Consider the following 23360-nt stretch of genomic DNA (forward strand, 5'->3'; position numbering starts at 1 on the left):
TTAATTGAAGTATAGTTGATTTACAATGTTGTGTTAGTTTCAGGTGTACAGCAAAGTGATTCAGTTATACACACACATAGACACACACACATATATCTTTTTCAGGTTATTTTCCTTTATAGGTTATCACAAGATATTGAATATAGTTCCCTGTGCTATACATAGGTCCTTGTTGCTTATCTATTTTATATACAGTCGTGTGTATCTGTTAATCCCAAACTCCTAATTTATCCTTACCCCCATCCTTTCCCTTTTGGTAACCGTAAATTTGTTTTCCATATCTGTGAATCTATTTCTGTTTTGTAAATAACTTCATTTGTATCATTTGCTTAGATTCCACATATAAGTGATATCATATGATGTTTGCCTTTCTCTGACTTACTTCACTATTACTATAATTTCAAGGGCCATCCATGTTGCTGCAAATGGCATTATTTCATTCTTTTTTTATGGCTGAGTAATATTCCACTGTATATATACACCACATATTCTTTATCCATTAATAGACATTTAGGTTGCTTCCATGTCTTGGCTATTATAAATAGTGCTGCTATGAAAATTGGATGTATCTTTTCAAATTAGAGTTTTTGTCTTTTCCAGATATATGCCCAGGAATAGGATTGCTGGATCATGTGAACTCTATTTTCAGTTTTTTAAGGAACCTCCATACTGTTCTCCATAGGGGCTGCACCAATTTACATTCTTAACAACAATGTAGGAGGTTCCCCTTTCTCCACACCCTCTCTAGCACTTGTTATTTGTAGACTTTTTAATGATGGCCATTCTGACCAGTCTGAGGCAGTACCTCACTGTAGTTTTAATTTGCATTTCTTTAATAATTAGTGATGTTGAGCATCTTTTCATGTGCCTGTTGGCTATCTGTAAGTCTTCTTTGGAGAAATGTCTATTTAGGTCTTCTGCCTATTTTATGGAAAACACCGCATATCTGCACAGGTATCTGCCAGGGTCAGATTACAGAGAAAGTACTGAATAATGTTGGTGACAGTGCTAAGTTGTAAATAAACAATCATGAGTTTGTGTCACTCACTCTGTTTCCTAAATTATTCAAAGAACCAGGACAATCACTTTGGGAGTAGTAACATTATGTCGCATTTTTCTTCACTTGGAATTTGTTCTTTCATTTTGTGTACATGTTTTTGAGACTTTAAAATGGCTTTACAGACCAATCCGTGAGTCTTCTGAAGGAGGGGTTGAGAGAGTAGAGTATAAGTCAGACCTTGTGTTGAAATTCAGGAACTTTTGTAATCTTGTATCAAAACTCAATCTGTTAGGTATCTGCATATTTTATACAGATCTAATTCTTTTTTCCAAATAGATAACAATCACCATTTAACAATCCTTTGCCAATTTGAAATGTTAATGTTATTTTTATTATTATAGCAGCACGGGGACAAGAGAGGAAGTCAAGGAGAGAAATTTTTTTACTATATATCACTTTAAAACATCTTTTAAATTTCTGGGCAATGTTAAAATTACCTATCCCAAAATTAAATAACTTATTAAAATACTACCTCAAACTTTCTATAATTGTTTGTTAATTTTTCAATTTCTTGACTTGAAAGATTATTCTGATATGCTATACTTTTTTTTCTTTCTTTGTTCATGAAGACATTTAAGGTTCTAAAGTTTATCTTTGAGTATACCCCCAACCATAGCCTTTAATCTCTTCTTATCAACATTATAGTCTTAATAACCTATAATTAAAATTAACTTCTTTTAGAAACAACAGTATGTGGGGGAATCATATCTGCTAGAATAATTAAAATGAATGTATTGTAGTTACTAATAAAGAGACCAATATTAGCATCATATCTCAGTTGAGACAGGAAATAACTACACTATATTCCATGCTGACCAGAACTCATTTGGAGTAAGGTCTGGCTCCTTCTGTTTTCAAAACAAAATTTTAAAAAATTATTCATAGTTTGGGATAGGAAAACCAATTTCAGAAAAAAAATCACTTAAAATTTGACTTCCCATAGATAAAATGAGCAAAATATTGCTATATAGTCCTCTCAATATATTTTTTGCTATGCATATAATACATTTTTAGTATATAAATGAAAGCACATTAATCACTAAAGAGAATATTGTGAATTTCTATATCAATAAGTATGTCTACAATGTCATTTTATAGCCACACAGTATTCCACAACACATAAATAATTCACAAAATTCTCTATTGCTAGTATGCGAGTTTTTTCTGATTTTTGTTACTGCAAGAAATATAAGGATAAATATTCCTTTAAAGGCATTTTTCCACATTTTAAATTATTACTATAAAATAAATTTATGAAAATAGAGTTTGAGATGAATAGCATAGAGAGACTTTTGAGATTTCTTTTAAACTGTCCTCAAGAAAGTCTTACTAATGTAATTTCTTACATTCACTTCTGAATGCTGTATTTTAAAATAATATCTACATGAAAGCTGTTTTTATTTATCCAAAAAGGCTATCTATAAAAATGGGATGCAGGCATGTTTTCTTGCTTTAGAAGGAAAATGTAGATTCAGCTACGTCAGCTAAAAGGTGGCAGGTTTTATCTCAGAATTTAAGAATTTACGCTCAATACAGCAGCCAAAAGGTGGAGAATACTTCTCTGCACAGCTGATTTGTTGACATTGGAAGTGTTCAGTGATTAGCAAACACTCATTTGTTAAATATGTCACTTTGGGCATAAAGTATGACTGGCTGACCTCCTCATTTTGTTTGGATGATTTTATGTTGCTTTAGCTTCAATTTTGTCACACTTAACTTATTTATGTTTTTTTATAGCATGCATTTACTTTTTCAGAGTATTTCGTGTGTATATAAATATGTGCTATTTTCAACTTCAAAAACTTTGTATTTTATTCAATAATTTCTATCTTCACTATTCTTTAATATGGGCAAGGTATAACTGATAATAATGCTAAACCCCAGTATTTGTCCAAGGGCCACTGTACTCCATTTCCTGTTCCATCGTTCCAAAGAGTCAGAAGCTAAAGAACCAGAGAAGCAGGGCTGAAGCAGTGTTTGTTTAAATGCATCCTGCCTAGGCTAGGTAGGTGAGGATGGTATCAGAAAACTGTCCTCTCCAGAAGCTATTCATGAATAAATTGGGATAGGTGTAAACAAAGATTAGATGGGTCTTATGTCACTTTTTTTTTCTACAGATTTAAGAACAAAATAAAATATAACAAGAAAAATAAACACTTCAAAACCATCCATCATCTACCTATGAAGCAGACAGTGAAATAACATGGGAAGAGAACCCAACATCAATGGGCCAAGAAGAAGGCAAAGGAGTGAGAAGGAAGGCTACATCTTGATAGGGAAACAGAAATATGCATTTTTTGAGCTGCAACTTAAAAATAGTAATAGAAAACAACTCATTTTGCTAGTACTAATAAGAAATATATAAACACAATATAAACAACACTATATTTAAAATGTAGATCTGGTAATACTATTTTTCTCTAGAAATACAGGATAAAGAAGAGAAGTTCAAGAGTAAAGTTGCATAGAAATTACAGGCTCATTAAAAATGGTTAGATTTTAAGTTCTTAGTACACAGTATGCATATTTATTCCACCAGAATGCTGAAAATATAAGCTCTTTACAGGCTTATAGGTCATGGTAACTTACAAAACAATTTCCAGTATTTAAAAATATCTACCTGTGCTCGCTTTGGCAGCACACATACTAAAATTGGAACGATACAGAGAAGATTAGCATGGCCCCTGTGTAAGGAGGACACGCAAATTCGTGAAGCGTTCCATATTTTTTTATAAAGCAGAAACTAACACACCATTGTAAAGCAATTATACTCCAATAAAGATGTAAAAAAATGATTAAACTGATAAAATAAATACATAAATAAATTTTAAAAAAATCTACCTTTAGAAGAAATGATGCTCCATCCACTTCTGCTTTGCCCAAGAGCTGACAAGTCAGGTCAAAATACTGCATTGGCTGGACATCACACAATTTCACTAATGTTGAAGAAGGTGAAATATGAGTAGATGCCCAAACACGTAACGCTTCTACCATTTTGTGGTCCTCAGCGGTGAAGTTAAAACACTTGCTTGAAGTACGAGGTATGATAGGAGCTCCCAAAGTTCCCTCAAATGTTACAGACGCAAAGCCAGAGCTGGTGATACCCTGAGTCTCCTTTTTATATACTTGGATCTAAGAAAGTGGCAAAGTAGAAAACAAAACAGAAACAAACAAAACAGGTTTACTGATCCAGAACCTAGGAACTGGAAACACTTGTGAGATTATAAAATCCTGCCAGCATAGTTAATAGAGGACATAATTCTTTAAATATTTCATTTAATTAGCATATGAAATTATAAAATCTACTGGGCTATATCAAAATCCACAAGCACCATGTAAACCGTAAAACACTATACAAGATTATTTTTATTTTTTAAAGAGCTAGGTGGCAGCCTCCCTAATACTATCAGGCTTGCAGTTTTACTAACAAAACATTTATTAGTTTTTTTATTAAGGTATAATTCATAAAAGGATAATAAGTAACAGTTATTTATGAATATTATAGGGAAAACTAGAACACTTAAAATATAAGAGTTTGAAGTGAGTAAAATGCAGCTGAGGCTAAGGGCTCATCAGTCTGACTGAGACAGCTGGGATATGTCTTAAAAACATTGGCTTTCTGAATTTCAAGGCTCAGTTATTAGATGCACATGCATTTATGACTGTTATATCTTCTTCATAAAGCAACCCTTTTGAACTTATGAAATACCTCCTTTAGTCTCCTGTAATACTGTCTGATATTAATAAATGTATTTATATATTTATTGGAAATTAGAAAATATATTGAACTGAAGGATACTTAAGCTGTGATGTGCTAAAACTTGTTGGATATAACTAAAGTAGTATTCAATACATAGAGAAAAATTTACAGAAATAAGTGAATATTTTACAAAAGAAGAAAGGTTAAAAATCAGAAATTTAGGCTTCTATCTCAAGAAGCTGCACAAAGAAATCCAAGGAAATCCAAGGAAAGTGGAAAGAAAACATAATCAAGGTAAGAGAAATAGAAACATACAATAGAGAAAATCAAAGCTAAAAACTGGTTCTCTGAAGAGATTTGGAATTCTCTTATATCTCTAATGGGAGTGTAAGTTGGTAAAAAACACTTTGGAAAACTAAAGGCTAATATATGCACAACCCTGAACTCACGAACCACACTCCTTGGTATACAATCAACAGAAATGCATACATATCTATGCATTATACAATATATAATATGTAATATATATTATAATTACATATAAATGTATACATTATATTACATATAATTATATATATTCAGTAAAAGGTATGTACTAGCCTGTTTATAGCAGCATAATAACCTCAAACTGAAAACTACCTAAACGACCAACAGAATAAATATATAAATTCTGGTGTATTCAAACACTGGCTGGACAGAAAATACCATTTAGCAGTGAAAATGAACAAAGTAAAACTATATGTAATAGTACAGTTGACTCATACAAGCATAAGCCAGAAACTAAAAAAAAAACAAAAACAAAACCCCCCCAAAAAACTATAGTGTATTTCCTTTATATAAAGAACAAATACATAAGAAACTATATATGTTGTTACAAGTTGTGAGATTATTTACTCTTGGCAGGGGGGAGTGTGAATGACAACCCCAGGTAGGGGTACAAAGGACGTTTCTAGAGTGTTAGTAACATGAGCATGCTAATACTGTGAAAAGAGAGATGTATATTTTACTTCAGTTAAACAATAGCAAGAATTACAAATACAGTTGGCCCCTGAACACGGGCGTTAGGGGCACCGACCATTTGTGCAGTTGAAAATCCCCTTATAACTTAACAGTCGGCCCTCTATCCTCAGTTCAGCATCTATGGATTCAACTAACCGTGGGACCCTGTAGTACTGCACTGTTTACTACTGAAAAGAATCTGCACATCAGTGGACCCAAGCAGTTCAGAACTGTGCTGTTCAGGGTCAACTGTACTACAGGAAACAGCAGTGTGTGAGAAATAAGCTATTTTTTTGAAGTTTGGATAAGCCTGTAATATAGTGCTACAATAGTAATATTTCTAGTTCTCTTTATCTTTAAGCAAATGTTCTCCAATATTCTTCTATTCTCAGGGAAAAGGCATTAATAGAGCAAGAGAGTTGTTTCCCACCATATCTTAAGACTAGAAGACATCTGGACTATTGCACTCATATATGAGCATCAGTGACCATGAGGACCACAGATAAACTGAAGCAATAGAAGAAAAGACAACCAAGATAGTGAAGGGGTTGCGTGAAAACCCATGTAACAAAAGCAAACTATGAAGGGACTGAAATGTTTAAAACCTAAAAGACTGAAAATATTAAAGGGTTAAAAAGCTGATTTTTTAAAAATTACATACTATTTAATAGCTCTACCTTTTTATTAAATGTTTTCTAACGGAATGCAACTAGTCGGAATTGCGGCAGCTAACGCATTTCTGTGGAAGGATGTCAGGTAGTTTGCTCAAATGAAGAGGTTTCCTAATATAAATCATTTGAAGTCTGATACTATTTACATTTCTTCTTGCCGCTTGAAATGCCTGACGTCATGTTCTAACAAAGCAACCACATAATTAGTGTAACTAGTTTTAGTGAGCAATACAGCGTTGTCTTCAAACAAATATAAGTTCTAAACAGTATGAATTATACCTTCAGCCTGTGAAAGCGAACAATATCTCCATTTTTATAAATCATTGGAAGGGCTTCATAATTTCCACTAAAGAACAGGCAGGTTAACTTTACATGTGTCTGGTCCACAATTGTTACAACTGAGCAATAATCTGGAAAACACAAAAATATTTCACCTGACTTTTCGTATTTCAAAGCATTTGACAAAATAATACTGAGTTCAAAACACCAAACATTATTCTACCCTTTAATCAAGTCTTCTAAGAATAGGATCAAAACATAAAGAAATTTTCTTGTCTCTCAAAATGCACTGCCAAATTATTTTGCAAAAGTGTTCCACAAAAATTCATTTTAGAAAGTTTAATGAAACAAAAATAAAAACCGTACTTATAAATTGTCTGGAGGTGTAATAACTTTATTACCTCAAAGTTTAGAAACCATGAAGCAGATAAACATATTCAAATAATATAATTTCTAAAATAAACATAATTAAATTTAGAGTGAAAACAAAAAACTAGAAGATATTTGCAGCAAATGTGATGAAGAGTCAATATACTGCATAAAGATACTATGAAAACTGGTTATAAAACCCAGATTTTACAGTAAATATGAAAGTCAAATGAACAAACAACTCATAGAAAACTATATGAGAACAACTCAAAAGGGAAAATGATGATTTGCTGGTTACCTATAAAAGGTTACACATTAGAACGAGAGCAATTTTATATAATTTAAGCTGGCAAAAAACCCCCAGCAAATTTAGTGATAGTTGGGTTGCTATGAAAACAAGTAACTTCAATCACTGGTGGCAGCAAAAACTGTAGTTTCAGAAAATTGCACACTGAGAGTGTGCCTTGGCTTCCTTCCTTCTCAGTAATATACTCAAGGCAGTATAGCCATAGAAAAGGATAAACCCAGAACAGTGAAGGGAGAGGAGAGGGGAGTGAAGGAGAGGGAGAGACGATATCAACATATTTCGGGAAGTTGGGAAAGTAAATGGTTAAGGGATCAAATGGACAGAGGAGGATGCATCCGGAAGATACTCCAAAGTAGCTACAGCAAAGATGGCAGCCATTGGGATTAAGGGTGACAGTGAAAAATAGAGCCAAAATCAGGGCTCATGAAAAGTTTACACATAGGACAACTGTTTCAATGAGCACCCATCCTAACCCTCACTCCCCTTGAAAATAACTCCAGGTAGGCAGGTAGGGTATCTCAGTGTTTAACACCAACCCCTTCCTGCAACACAGGCTGCTTTCCAAGGAAGTTTCACTGCTAGACCAGGAAGTGGTAAGGCTACTAATGAGGGTGTTAGCACCCAGAATAAATCCATCTGCATTATCACATTAGGGGGTCTACAGTCAGAAGGCTCTCTTCCCACCCACCTTAGACTGACACTTTCAATCAATGTGCCCTATGTAAGTACTATTTGTCTCTGTGAGATTTCCAATTCAAAAAAAGAGATCAAGTTGAAAAAACAAACTCATTATATACAAAGCAAACAAATGTCTACAACCTAAAATAAACCATAGCTACATTTGTAAATTTGTAAACAGTAAGCCATTACCAGACACAGAACAATAACGGATAGAAGGAAGGAAGGAAGGAAGGAAGGAAGGAAGGAAGGAAGGAAGGAAGGAAGGAAGGAAGGAAGGAGGGAAGGAAGGAAGGAAGGAAGGAAGGAAGGAAGGAAGGAAAGAAAGAAGGAAGGACACTGGGGAGGGGAGGGAGTGGTGGAGAAGAGATGAGTGGAGAGAAAGGGGGAAGGAATGGGGGAAGTGGGGAGAGAGGAAAGGAGAGGGGAGAGGAATGGAGGGCAAGAGGAGAAAGAGAAAACTGATTCTGTGAGGAGGGGACAATAATTCAGAGAACATAAAAAAACTTTAAGAACAAAACCTTAATAAGCATCTTCAAAAAGAGTAAAAAGATATTACATCCTCGTCTCTTGATATACAGGATCTACTGGACCCAATTTTAGTTTTGGAGTTTCCATTTTCAGTAGTTTTAACTATTTGTAAGGAGTGTTATTTCAGGACATTTTTCTTTCTTAGAAGTCTTCCAAAGATTAAAGATAAATTTTACTTATTTTTTAATAGAATAAGACACATTCTTCTTGTAATGATCATACGGCTCTACTGCACCCTTTTATAAATCTAAGATACATTACGGAATCTTAGTCATCTATTTTCCTTTATCTCAAAATATTTTGCTATTTCATTATCCTATAAATTATTTCATCATTATTCCTACCTATGCTTAAAAAAGAGTAAATTAATTTTTAAAATGAGAAAATGAGAAACTTGCCTAGAGGAATGATGCAAGAGTGAAATTAATCATCCCTATTGCACTGCACTGCTCAATGTGTTATAACACCTTTCAAGAAGATATAAACCAGGTTTGAAAACTATCTTTGAAGTTTCTTCTTCAGCCTTAAGAATTCAGAACTGAAATTTTTTTTGCCAATAGTCACGGAGAAGAAAATTAGATGGATCAGAAGCTGAATGCAAAGACAGGTATAGCAGCACGTTAGATATCATGGATAATGATGAATGTACTTTGAATAAAATACAAATGCTCTGAAGGTTTTAAGTTTCATATAATATCATGACAGACTAAACACAAGGGCAAAGAGATCACTAATCTAATGAAACACATGAGACCTTAAATTAAATTTCATACCATGACTGAAGTTTAATCAGAGTCTGAAATTATGTTTAATGTTAAAGAATATATTTTGGTAAAAGGTATTTACAGTCCTAAATACAGTTTGGGGTTATCAAATAATAATTAATAATGTACAAAATGTCAATATTCTAAATTAATTTACAGAAATGGAATAATCCACTTTACTTCTCAGACAGAAAACAAAACAAAAATACAGTACTTATGTTAGCAAGGTATCTTATTCCCAGGCCTATAACTAGGGGGAAACTACATTATTTAGCAGTCAGCAATTACTGAGGGCTTACTGTATGACAGGTAGTGTGCTAAGCAATTTATATGCATTATCTCCCTGAATTCTTAGATAGTTGTATGTAACAGTTTACAAACGAGAGAACTTAGTTTCTTAAAAAGTCCAGGCAAGGTATCCAAGTGTGAATGTCTTATAGGTCACATATAACTCAGCATATCTGACTCCTGTTTCTTCATTTAACCAGAACACCACACTGTCTGCATGTTGCACGCTTTTTTAAACATCAACAACAATCCCAAAGAAAGTAAAATATTACGCTTAAAACTGTGATGGAGGTTGAGAGTTTTCCTAAGTAGGTAAAATTATACTGAATCTTAACTCTATATTATTTACTATTTCATGCATTTATCTTGAAACATACTAAAGGAGAGTTCGTTACTGAAGAATAACATATCATTATAATGAAACTTCAACTATAATTTACTCCAGAGGCATCACAGAAACCCCACGAACATCATAGAAAGATTCTACAATAATTCATTCTTATGAGGTTTATATGCATTTGTACATTCTTTGTAATAATTATTTTTTGACTCATAAGCTGAAAGAAGAAAAGAAGAAAAGGAGACAAAAAAGAGTATCTCCTGAGGTAGCTGAACAAGAGTTAAATCCTAGTGGAAAGACAAAAGCAGTAAAAGAAGATGTATGTTTAAGGCTACTTAAAGAGGAGTTAACTGAATTGTGAGTGTAAGAGGACAAAGGAGAGAGCACAGTACTATAAATCAGGAGCTGGCAAACTATGGCCCACAGCCAAATCCATCCCACCACTGGTTTATTATCTTTACAAAGCATTCAACTTAAGTTTTCCAAAAAAAAATCTTTTCACATTCATATTCAGTTGGTTATATCAGATTTAATGAAATTACTTAATTAGAATAACAAGTAAAAGGAGTAGAAAGAGATTTGGGAACCAAATTGTAAGAATGCAATTCTTTTGAGAATACAGTTCCACTAGTGGGAGCAGAAATGAGCCAGAGCATCAGGGCTAGGCAACTCCCAGTCACCAATTCCTAGTTGTGAAAGCTTAGGATGACAAAAGCATCAGTAACGGCGTTTTACAGATGGAGTGTAGAACATTTGTTCATTGTCAAATTAGATAAGAAGTTGCTTAAGAAAGTTTCTAATTTAAATAATAACTTAACTGTAGGAAAACACCCAATGTGTCATGAAATAAATTACATATATTTATTGTGTAACAAAGATATATGTGTACATAGTAAATAATTTTCAGAACAGTGATTGTATATAGAAGATTTCTGAAGAATGACAGAAGGAAAGTAGACACTCTTTAATCAGAAAACACAGAAATAGGCTTCCAGATTTAGTATTACGTCTTCACAGTTCACAGCATCTATAACACATAGTAGCTGATCAACCATCTTTACTAAATTAATGCATGTCATTACCTACAGCAAATATACAGTACTTGCAAAAATTCTCCCTCTCTGAAGCCTACTGCAGATACTGAAAATCATTTAGCCTCTTTATGCCTCAAATTCCTTACCTAAAAAACGGGGAAAATAATACTATTCACCTCATATGATTGTTAAAATTAAATAAGTAATTACATGTAAAGTATTTAAAATAGCACCTAGAACATGGTTAAATGCTATGTGTAAGAGGTGGCCAGTGGTGGTAGTAGCAGCAGCAGTAGCAACAGCAGCATTTCTATTACTGATAATTAATCATAACATTTTTTTCTAATGAACACAGACATGATTTTAGAATCTGTCTTAACGAAGTACATGAAGATACTTTGCCAAGATACAGTGCCAAACGGATCACAGTCAGAACATAAAATCAAAAGTATAGATGTAAGGGATTGCAAAGGAATTCCAATTTTAATTTCCACTGGAATCTCAATGAGTTGTTTTTAGATATGGTGCTATCAACCTTCCACAGAGAAATATCTTGTAGTTAACAAGAGCATCTGGTCCTCAAGAGAAATTTCATTTGGAACACAAAGAGTTTCTGAAAAAGCTATAAGGTGGAATATAGCACTAACCACCTATTCAAAAATTACAAGATAATATAGAACAATTTTAAGGATCAAAATGGTAATCAAGGGCCAAGAAGATCTAATACCTCACTTAAAAATTAGGATAGGGCTTCCCTGTTGGCGCAGTGGTTGAGAGTCCGCCTGCCGATGCAGGGGACACAGGTCCGGGAAGATCCCACATGCCGCGGAGCGGCTGGGCCCGTGAGCCATGGCCGCTGAGCCTGCGCATCCGGAGCCTGTGCTCCGCAATGGGAGAGGCCACAACAGTGAGAGGCCCGTGTACCGCAAAAAAAAAAAAAAAAAAAAAAAAATTAGGATAAAGAAGCTCACTGTGTCAGCTTGAAGAAATGTTCAAGTTCCTGTAGGGTAACAGTTCTCAAAGTTTGCTCTGCAAACCACTGGGGGGCTCCAAGATATGTTTATGGGGTCCATAAATTCAAACCTATTTTCATAGTAATATTAAGATGTTATTTGCCTTTTCAATTGTGTTGACCTTCGGACTGATGGTATAGAAGCAATGGTGAGTAAAACTGCTGGTGTCTTGGCAAGAATCAAGGCAGTAGCCTCAAACTGTAGTAGTGGTCACTGTATCCTTCACCAACACACACTAACATTAGAAGAAAAACCACAAAAGTTTTACTAAAGAATAAGGCCATTCTTGATGAAGCATTAAAAATTTCTTATATTTGATCCTTGAGTACATGTCTTTTTAATATTTTACGTGGTGAAATGGGAAGCAAAATATTTCAACTGCTTACCAAAGTATGATGGTCATCTTAAGGAAAAACACTTGTGTGATTGTTTATGAGTTACACTATCCACATTCTTTTCATGGTACAGCATTTTTATTTAAAAGGATGACTGACGGAAAAATTTTAGTTATTCAAGCTCTGGTATTTGTCAGATGTTTTTACAAAAATGAATGGAATTAATCTTTCAGTTCAAAGAAAACTGGCATTTTTTTGCCAATGATAAAACCAAAGTTTTTAGGCTAAAATTACAACATTGGAAAAGTTCCACCTTCTACCATGATATTGATGGTTTCTCAATATTCAAAGACTTTTTAAAATTTAATTTAATTTTATTTTTAACATCTTTATTGGAGTATAGTTGCTTTACAATGGTGTTAGTTTCTGCTGTATAACAAAGTGAATCAGCTATACATATACATACATCCCCAGATCTCCTCCCTCTTGCGTCAAAGACTTTTCTGATAAAATTGACTGGTGACAGAAATAACTGTTATATTTTGGTACTGTATGATACTGTACAATGAAATGGGTCAACATATAGAAGATCTGCATACATCAGGAAATGTTTTTTTTTAAATGACCTATGCACTACAAATCATGGATGATTTAAAGATCCATTCAAACTGCAAGATGGATCAATGGATTTTAATTCAATAGAATATGACGTTCACTGCTATGGTTTCAGATTCCTCACTGTAACCAACCTTTAAGAAGGTTATCAAAGAATATCCAAAATTACCTGAAGACTTTTATAAAAGTCCTCTTCCCTTTTCCAACTACATAGCTGTGTGAAGCTAGAAATTTTTATGTATCTCAACTGAAATAACATGTTGTAACAGACTGAAGGGATAAGAGAATCCTGCTACTTTCATTATTTTTTAAAGATAAAAATATCATCAAAAATGTGAAACAATACCACACTTCATAGTTTAGGAAAATACATTTTTCATTAGTTACTTATGTTTTACAATAGACTATTTTTGGTTTAAATGAATTATTAAATGTCATTAAATGTTAGTTTTTCACTTTCAATTTCCAGTATGTTTAAATATCTATAACTGTGATCCATAAAAATATACGCTCCTTGAGATCCTGATAATTTTTAGGAATATAAAAAGCTTAAGCAGCACTGATTTAGGACATCAACAATATTATACTTTCTGAAAGTGAAAATTCATAAAGTACTACATTTTATATAGATCACTACAGAGACAGTCCCTTGCAATTCTACGATAATCAAAATTGCGAAGAAGTAAGAATTGGTCCTACCCCTTGCCTGTTCACAATAAATAAAGGTTAAAAAAAAAAATGGAAAATGAATTGCTTGAAAGTGAAGCTCTATCAACTTTAATCTAGGTCGATAATCTCTAAGCTTGATTCTATAGACAATAGTTTCAGCAGACAAGAATCAGAGTACATTAAAAAGGGTTCCATGTTCAAGTAATTCCAAGTAAAATTATGTTAAAAGTAAAGTTAAACAGATTCCTTTATTAAATCTTTTCAGAGGTGATAACATGTTAATAATGCACCGTGACTCTCAAGAGCCAGACACAGTATGCAAAATTTCCCACTTTTTCATGGAATGTTTCACAGAATTGGTAGTTCTCCCACTGAAAATGCTTTGCTAAAAGCTGATGTAGATTAGATCCTCAAGTTATTTTAAATGAAGTATTACTGAGAAAACTAGAGAACTTACAGCCTCACTTGATGAAGAGGCAGACAGCTCTTCAGGACTACAGTTCACTGTTGTCTTGGGACATTCTCTTCAGCAGTTCCTGTCTCCCCATTATCTACCCTATCTCCTGGCAATCCACTGTTCTAGACTTTCTCTTTCTTGCCTTCTTATCTCCCTCTTTGTTATTACTTACAAGAGAGAGAGAAAAAAGTAATCATAAGAGTAAAATCCCATTTTGATGCTTCCTGATACCAAACCAATTGACAGTACTATGAAGGATAATAAATAAATCAATAAACCCTAGTTTTGATCTTTGTTCTTTTCTCAGCTTGGAGTGTTCTCCTATCTATAACTCTACATGAATCTTCTTTTCAGTTATATAAGGTAATTGTGTGTGATGATACCAGTTTTTCAAAAGTATCACGTATACTGGAAATCAGAAGCCTGATGATTCAGCTAAAAACTGATGGATAGCTGCTAAGGTGGTGGTAGAGATTGGGGTGTATACATTCTGTTTATGATTAAAAGATCAAAACTATTTCTAGTGTTGATAGAAATTCATTTGTATTTCTAAGTTCTTATTTTATGGCTGTTACATGTTCCCATTAATATTTTGCTTAAATCTAACTTATATAATACATATAAATGACAATAAATCTTTCAAATATTTAGCATAAAATACGAGCTTTCTTATCATGACATTTCTGCAAAGCAAAGAATATGTATTCAGTTTATCATTCCACTCTAAAAATCAAACTCACTGTTTTTCAACTAGTAATAACATCCAAGCATATACACAAATCCTATGAAGTCCTGATACTGTTTTCCAAATAAAGCAAAATATTTCATATCCCTAAAACTAAAGAATTAAAAGTATAAAATAATTATAAGAAATACTCCAATGCATAAGCTACTTTTCACTGTTTCTCTATTTCAAACTCCTACTTTTTTTCTTAATTCTTTTCATTTTTTAACCAAAGAGAATTTTTTGTGTGTTTTCATTCAGGGAAGGGGAGATGGGAAGGTGGGGTAACATTAATATATCCCTACCCACTGTAATTCTGTGTTATGTTAACTCTTCCAAAAAGCATTTCAAAAGTATCCACAACAAAGCTTAGGACTCCACATCAATAAATTAAAATGTTTTGCCTTATTCAAGTAATTACAGCAGTGTATTTATAAACATCTGGTGCAGTGACTAAGGGAAAGGGTACATAAATTGCACTCACAAATACTGCACACTGGAAAGATAAACTGAAAAATTATAAAAGCCCCCTGTATTACATTATTTCTCAGATTTGTTTTATTGCTCTATTTCCACAGCTTAATTTTGGACTACTGTTATAATGTGGAATTATTTTTCCTGCTCATATATTGTTCTCCCCATACCAAATTACAAACAATTAAAACAGCATTCTTAAAATATTTCACTACTCTTAGCAAAGACTTTTAGTGCTACCACATTATCTATGGATATTTCTGAGTTGTTAAAAAATGCTTATATGTAAATATATGTACAGATACACAGATGTATATATAGAGAACTATCAAGTAAAAAAACTACTTTCTTAACATCAAGGATTGAAAAAACAGAATTTAAAATGACCTCACCTAAGTTTACTTCTTAGTATATTAAATCTAACCTTAAGTATTTTCTTTACAGGCATGCCCACACACACAATCAATTCAATTACTGAGCTGCAGGCCCAGACAGACTTACTGTAGCAATATTCTTCAAAATAGCATCTACCTGCTACAAGGCAAGCTCTCCAGAATAGCATAACTAAACATGAGGAAATTCTCAGAGTCTCCTAAGGTTATCTATAAAATAATGAGGCGCTTCAAAATAAAATTTTATATACATATTTTTGGGTTTAGATATGTATATAGTTATAAAAGAAGGAAACAAAAATTCAGATTCAAGAAACAAGTGGCATTTAAAAAAATCTGTCCAATAATTTGCTCTCAAGGACAATAAAGAAGTAATATAAATGAAATATTAAATAGCTTTCAGGTTCTTTCACAAATTACCATTAGATTCATGACATAACTGGAAACCAAGCTACTCATTTTAACAAATACTAACAAGGCAAACTGCTAGAGTAAGTTTTATTTAACTTCTTCAAAGACATAAAGTGTTTCACCAAGTAAGTAAATAATCCTTCAATAATGACTACATAAAATGATAAAAATATTTATTTTCCCCATGCCTCATTTTTTACTCATTCCCAAATGAAAGAAAAATCATCTTGTGACGTTAGAGTCAACTTACAAATTAATATTTTAATAATAAAGTTACAGAGCTAAGAGGTAATTTAAGTCTACTTTCTTGATAGCCTGTATCAGCAGGGAAGGTAGGGAGCGTAGAGAGACATTTAATAAATCAGTATTCTTTCTTAGTTTATCTAAATAACAACCTCTAAAAATACATAGTTAAACTTTGATAAAGAATTGACTTTAGGGCTTCCCTGGTGGCGCAGTGGTTGACAGTCCGCCTGCCGATGCAGGGGACACGGGTTCGTGTCCCGGTTCGGGAGGATCCCACATGCCGCGGAGCGGCTGCGCCCATGAGCCATGGCCGCTGAGCCTGCGCCTCTGGAGCCTGTGCTCCGCAACGGGAGAGGCCACAACAGTGAGAGGCCCGCGTGCCGCAAAAAAAAAAAAAAAAAAAAGAATTGACTTTAAAGCTTCAGTAAGACTTCATGTTTAAGCTGTTGACGAAGTATTTTAACTACTTTAACACTTAGGTAATACTTCATTTAACTTGATGTAAATCTAGAAAAGGTAACAAATGATAAATTAAGCCCTACATTCTGCGATCTTCAGCAATTCACCTAATTTCCTCAGTATGATTAAGTGTAAATTGCCTTGGAGTTTTATTATAAGGGAAAGCTGGTAGTTCATCTAAGTAAGGTCTTTAATCAAAGAAGCATGCATGCACGCATGCTTATATATTTATATAATCCACAAAAAAATTATATAATCCACAAAAAAATTCCTCCATGAAAGTTGCTTCACCACCTTTTTATCTACTAGGGCGCTGTTGTTTGTATTTATTTATTTTTTTGAGGTAATTCGGCATTTATTTATTGAAAGTAAGTTGAAATCTATTCTATTGTATATTATTACAACAAGTGCTGTTCTTCACTGAGGCAATCTATCATTGATTTTCTAACTATGTTTTCTACATATGCAATTCAAGATTTGAAAATTAAAATAATATTTACCTTACAAAGAATTCACATATCTATTAATAGCTACTGCAACTGGCTGTTACCATATTACAGGTACAGTTGCATATGTTACTTCAATTGTTACAGCAAATTCCATGAGAGACCATGACCATCATTATCTCCATTTTCAGATAAACAAATTAAGCAAGAGAAGCAGAGTAAGTTGTCTATGGTAAAACAACTAAAAATTTCTCTTAAGCTTATGTTGTAGAGTGTTGTTGTTTTTAAACCAATCAGTACTTCATCAACAGTTTTCCACTTGTATAAAATTTTATTATTGAAATACTAAAGTAAAAGCCATGAAGGCAAATCACTGAACTAAGGCAATACTATATGCTACAATCTTACTTGTTTACAAGGATACTTGCTATACAATACACACATAACAGCACTCTCTTTATTATGCTGGTGTGAGGTTAACATAATTTCCACTCATGTTTTTATAATGTTGAAAAAGATCATGGGAGGCAGGAAAGAGAAGCGTAAATATTATGATAGATGTAAGTTCTAATATATAGATATATATACATGCACACACAGATGCGATAGGTAGACAGATATATTTATGAGTTCATAAATGTTATTCTGAAATTACACCTGAGGGAGTTTTCCTCTTATGTTTTACTCTATGCATTGAGCAACCATAGGTCATAGATGGTACACCTAGGTGTAAGAATTTCAACTAAGACTAGCAATGGTCTTTATCTTCACAGAGTTTGTGTTTAAAATAAGGGAGACAAAACAGTAAGATTAATTTTTAAAATAACTATAAAAGTATATTGATATTCATCAATAAAAAGGAATAAACTATTGATACATGCTATAACATGGAACCTCAAAATCATTATGCTAAGTGAAAGAAACCAGAAGCAAAGTGAGCCTATCTATATGAAGTGTCCAGAAAGGTACAGAGATAGAAAGCAAGTTAACGGTTGCCTAGGACTGGGGATGGCAATGAGGACTGACTGCAAACAGAATGGAGATCTTTTTGTATGGTGTTGTTTGCTCATGGCCATAAAAATGAAATTCACTCTTCGTGGTTGAATCAGTTACCATCAATCATACAAATGTCAGCATATGAAGTCTTGCTGATATCTTTTGTTAACTATGATCTCCTCATCCATTTGGTTTGACATTAAAAATTGTATCTTTTTAAATCATCATTTTAATTGTAACTTGGGAGCAAATATAAACACATGTGCTGTACCGTCTGAATCCTTCTTAAAATGTGACAAAAACCATAACCATGAATGAGATCAGAGGTCAGCAAACTATGGCCTGTGGGCCAGCTGACTTCTGTAAAATCAAGTTTTATTGCTACACATTCATTTCCACATTGTCTGTGGCTGTTTTCATGCTATAAGGCACAACTGAGTAGTTGTGACAGAGACTACCTGTCATGCAAAGCCTAAATTTTACACTATCCAGTGCCTTAAGGAAAAATCCAACTCTTAAACTAGATTAATGGTGGACATACAAAAAGGATACTGGAAATAAAGGACTAATAGCATAATACTCTGAAATAGGAAAAGAAACTAAAGTACACTACAATGTCTTTATTTAATACTTAGTCTTTCAAGAACTCAATTTTTCAAAGTAATGGTACTAGTATGTAAACAGTCCAGCATCAAATGCAGTAATATTTACACGACCAATTTAAGAAATTTCAAGATGAACTTAGTATAGAAGATAAAAGATCATGATATTCAAAGCAACTCAACAATTATTTCTGATAAGAAAAACGGCCTACAAGAAAAAAAATACTCAAAAAGACTGTCAATTCCACTCTTAGGTATATACCTAAGAGAAATGAAAACATGATGTCCACACAAAAACATATATATGAATGTACACAGCAGCATTATTTGAAAGAACCTAAATGTCCATCAAGTGACAGATGGATAAATAAAATGTGGTCCATCCATGCAATGGGATACTTTTCAGTAACAAAGAGAAATGAAGTACTGATACATACCACAACATGGATGAACCTTGAGAGCGTGCTAAGTGAAAGAAATGAGTCACAAACTATCAGATATTATGATTCCATTAATATGAATAGTCTAGAATAAGCAATCTATAGACAGAAAGTAGATCAATCGTTGCCTAGGGCTGGGAGGAATACGGGGAATTTGGGAGCTAAGAGATGCAGAGTTTCTTCCGGAGGACATGAAAATGTTCTACAATTGACTGTGGTGGTAGATGCACAACCCCATGAATATACTAAAGCTACTGAACTGTATCCTTTAAATGAGTAAATTAGATGTGAATTAAATCTCAGTAAAGCTGTTTTTAAAAAAAGGGACTATCAGTATCTGGTTAAACAGCTGCTTTAAGGCACTAAATACATGTTTAAGTGCCATGTAATTTATAGATATTATTTATCTTGCTTGTTCATGCTTTTCTTTGGGCTCTTAGGTACTACTAAAACTATTCTAACCTATTCTTAATCACAACCAAACTCTCCTCAAATTTCAAAGAGGAAGTTACTAGTACAGCTACCAATTAGATTATTATCCTAGGAATATTCCCCAACTAAGCCACCTGATATTTGTTTTGCTGATTCTAAGACTCATAAAATTGGGCTTCAAGCTTCACATTGATGAGCAACAGCCAGGAATGCCCACAAAGAAGTGGCATTCCTGAACAGTGTATGATACTGCGAGCTGGTAACTGGCAAAATATGTGATTTGTTTAAAAGCCTTTTGGAACAGGAGAAAGCATGACCAGTGCCACTTCCAAGTTTCCACGTCTATAAAATAGAGGCATGCAACACCACACTTAGGGTATTTTGTAAAGCAGAAACGATAATCATATGAAAGACATCATAGAATTTAGTAAATAAGAGCTGCAATGTTATTATTTAGATGGCCATGCCCCTGAAGAATGCAGGCAATACAAATTTTACAGAACAAAAGGGTCAACCTCTGTGGTTCACAAACAGAGGTATTATAATACCTCTAAACTCTTTTTATTCTTAATTTTGTATTAAAAAATTTCACTAGCTGGAGATGGGAGTGAAATTAGTCTCTCAGTGGAAAGAGAGAGTCTTCTTCATGACTTTAGAGCCTTATGTGGTTTTAAAGTAGCAACAGGTTCAATTATTCAAAGATCAAATCTATTGTGGAAATAGGACAATTAATAACATATTCAGCAGAACTTCAATATACTGGACTAGATATAGCAATGCTTAGCATTTATATGCATTCGAGCTTTCAAACAATTTCACAATAAATATATAAACATGAACTTACTATAACATAATTTTATTTAAGTCTACTACACTTCAGCTTCATTTAAAGGAAAATTTAAAAGCTATATAAGTATCTCAAATATACAGCATATTATACTTCCAAAAGAAAACTGACACTTGTAGAAATAAAAATACTATGATTAATGTATAAATAAGGAGAATAATTTAAAGTGATAATAATAAAAGTTCAAATGAGAGGCAAACTACTTTAACTTCTAACATATTCCTTTATAAGCTAAAACTCATTATACTTCTTCATTAAAATCCAAGCACTAGGACAAGTAACTAGTTCCTCTAGTGAATTAAATGTTATTTTATGAATTTTATATTCATTCTATTAAGTACTGATAAATTATTAATAATACGTACGTTTAACATTTATCTTACAAAATGCACTAGGGATATATTACACACACACACACACACACACACACACACACACACACCCCCTTTAAGAACCTGACACCATTTATTCTACCTGTAGGGAAAAAAAAATCACAACTTATGGTAGAGTTTCATATAAATCCTAATCTGATTTCAAATATTTTTAAATCCTGATACCAGTATGTATATGGCAAATGCACCCAATATATTTCTGTAAGGCTTAAAAGTATATTAAAATTATGAATGAAGAAACAAAAAGACTGAGATTAACAAGCAAACTATATTATTACACAGTAAATCAGAATTGAGGATAAAGAATCCTACCAACCCAAACATCCTCAAATATTCATGTAGAGATTGTAGCAAATACTCTGCCTAATGATCAAAAATTGGGCAACATCTAAATAGCCCTCCTTGTTTTTGAGGAGACCTATTGCAGGTCACATATTGGGAGAAGAAAATTCACCTCAGGCTCTCTGTTAGGTGTTGCTCCACGGATCCTTATATAGCGGTATAAAAATTATACATGATTTAAACATGACATTATTTAATAAATGATTTTGAAACAAGGCAGTTACCAACAAAAAGTGAGATCACTGCACACTACATAAAAAACAAAATTCCAGGCAATACATGCAGTTTTAAAAAATATATAATAATAATTTTAAGGAAATATAGGATAATAGTTTTCAGATCTTCTAATAGGTAAGCCTTTCCAAACAAACAAATTATGACTCCACAAGCATTTTAAAGATTTAAATTTCAAAAACTGCCAGCACAAAACTAAAATGCTGCGAAAAGCATCTGTAACATAATGACAAAAAAGAGATTATCATTTATATATAAGAAGCTGCCAGAAACCACTGCAAAAGGACGAACAAACAAACTGAAAAATAAGGAAGAGAATATACTTGGATTTTCTTAATTGATGATATGTAAAGTTGGGAGGGAAATTAATACACTGAAGTAGAAGAAAATCCTAACAATGCAAATGGAAATCAAAGTAACTTGTAACTCGAAAGTAATTTTTGTGAACCTGAATATTACCAGAATCCATTTGACCTGAGAAGTAATGTAACAAAGCATTCCACTGATAGCCACTTGAGATATATTTGTAATAATTCTGAACACATAATCTTTCAAAGACAAATTGCCAACTACATGACAGCTATAGCATATAAATAAAGCTGACTGCATATATAACCAATACAATCTGAACAAGCCAGGTTTACCACATATGGAAACCATAAAACATAGAATTAAAAAAAAAATTCTTCAAGAATATAAACAAAATGTACACCATAAAAGTATCATAGGTCCTTAATAACGATCCCTAAAAAAAGACTGCTACAAGAGCATAAAATTATGCATCAATATATTGCTGACATTCTATTGCTTAAAATTATATTTAAGTCAACTGCTACAGCACTAGTTCACATTTTCATTATAAATCTGACAACTTTTGTTGCTATTTTCAAACTCTGGAATGTTGGCCTCTTCTTCCTCATCTATCAAAATCCAATTTACCCTTTAAAGTTCAGCTAAAATGTTACATCTCTTAGAAGCTTTTCCCCTGTTAGCATTAATCTCTCCATTCCCACTCGGAAAGCACTTTGCTTATTCCTTTAGTCACAGCATAAGACTGTGCCTTCTATTAGCTAGCTGATTACATTTGGGTCTCCCTCACTTGTAAACTCTCTGAGAGTTATTTTATCTATGGACAACAACCTATGAGTCTATAGAAAACAACTAAGTACAGTACAGTGCTACACAAGGCTAGCAAACACATTTTTTAATTTAATGAATAAAAGAATATAACACGAGTTTCAAGAAAAAATGGGAAAACAGTACTGATTTTATGATTCATGAAAATAATTCAAATTAAAAAACTCATGAAAAATAAGGGTAACATCCTAAATAAACAGGCTAATAATTTTTAGAGGAAAAGGTCATGAGAGACAGATTCTTAGGATATGGACAGGAAGCCAAATAGAAGCCTCAAGCTTCATCAAAGAAGTCATTCTTGAATATAAGAAAGCAAGCCACACAAAGGTTCAGTGACAGGGGAAGAAAGATCTTTCTTCACCTTCTTTCTCCAAGTGGAAACCTACTTCCTACTGGCACGGACAGAATAGCTGGAAAACAGTGCTGAAGAGAGGCTTAGCTCACCTTTCCAAATCCTTAAAGAGATAAGTGATGACTAGCTGTGCCCTGGATGCCCTCCATTCCTGAAAGCAAGAGAGCCAAGCACTTGAAGATTCTTACCTCACTCAACTAGATATTATCATTTTTTAGCCCTTGGGAAATGGAAAACTCTGTGCCTGCCCACAACCTGCATCTTGTATAAAAGGTAAATCCATCATTCAACTTTAAAACACATATTCAAAAAGCATGGTACATTT

At 33.2% G+C, this 23360-nt stretch overlaps 1 protein-coding gene and 1 non-coding gene across 4 annotated transcripts in view; one reads left to right on the forward strand and one right to left on the reverse strand.

The window, feature by feature from the left end:
- Positions 1-23360, reverse strand: part of POT1 (protection of telomeres 1) — a 79163-nt gene that overhangs the window by 29171 nt on the left and 26632 nt on the right. For all 3 annotated transcript variants that reach the window (XM_067746896.1, XM_067746894.1, XM_067746897.1), the window contains 2 exons: positions 6710-6840; positions 3902-4192 (listed from right to left, as the gene is read on the reverse strand). In XM_067746896.1, coding sequence (XP_067602997.1) covers positions 3902-4192; positions 6710-6840 — 422 coding nt within the window. The remainder of the gene's footprint in view (positions 1-3901; positions 4193-6709; positions 6841-23360) is intronic.
- LOC137229604 (U6 spliceosomal RNA) lies at positions 3683-3789 on the forward strand. The gene has a single exon (XR_010945761.1). It is a non-coding gene; the product is annotated as a U6 spliceosomal RNA (small nuclear RNA).

This window comes from Pseudorca crassidens, chromosome 8 (genome assembly GCF_039906515.1).
Source record: "Pseudorca crassidens isolate mPseCra1 chromosome 8, mPseCra1.hap1, whole genome shotgun sequence".
Taxonomy (NCBI): Eukaryota; Metazoa; Chordata; class Mammalia; order Artiodactyla; family Delphinidae; genus Pseudorca; species Pseudorca crassidens.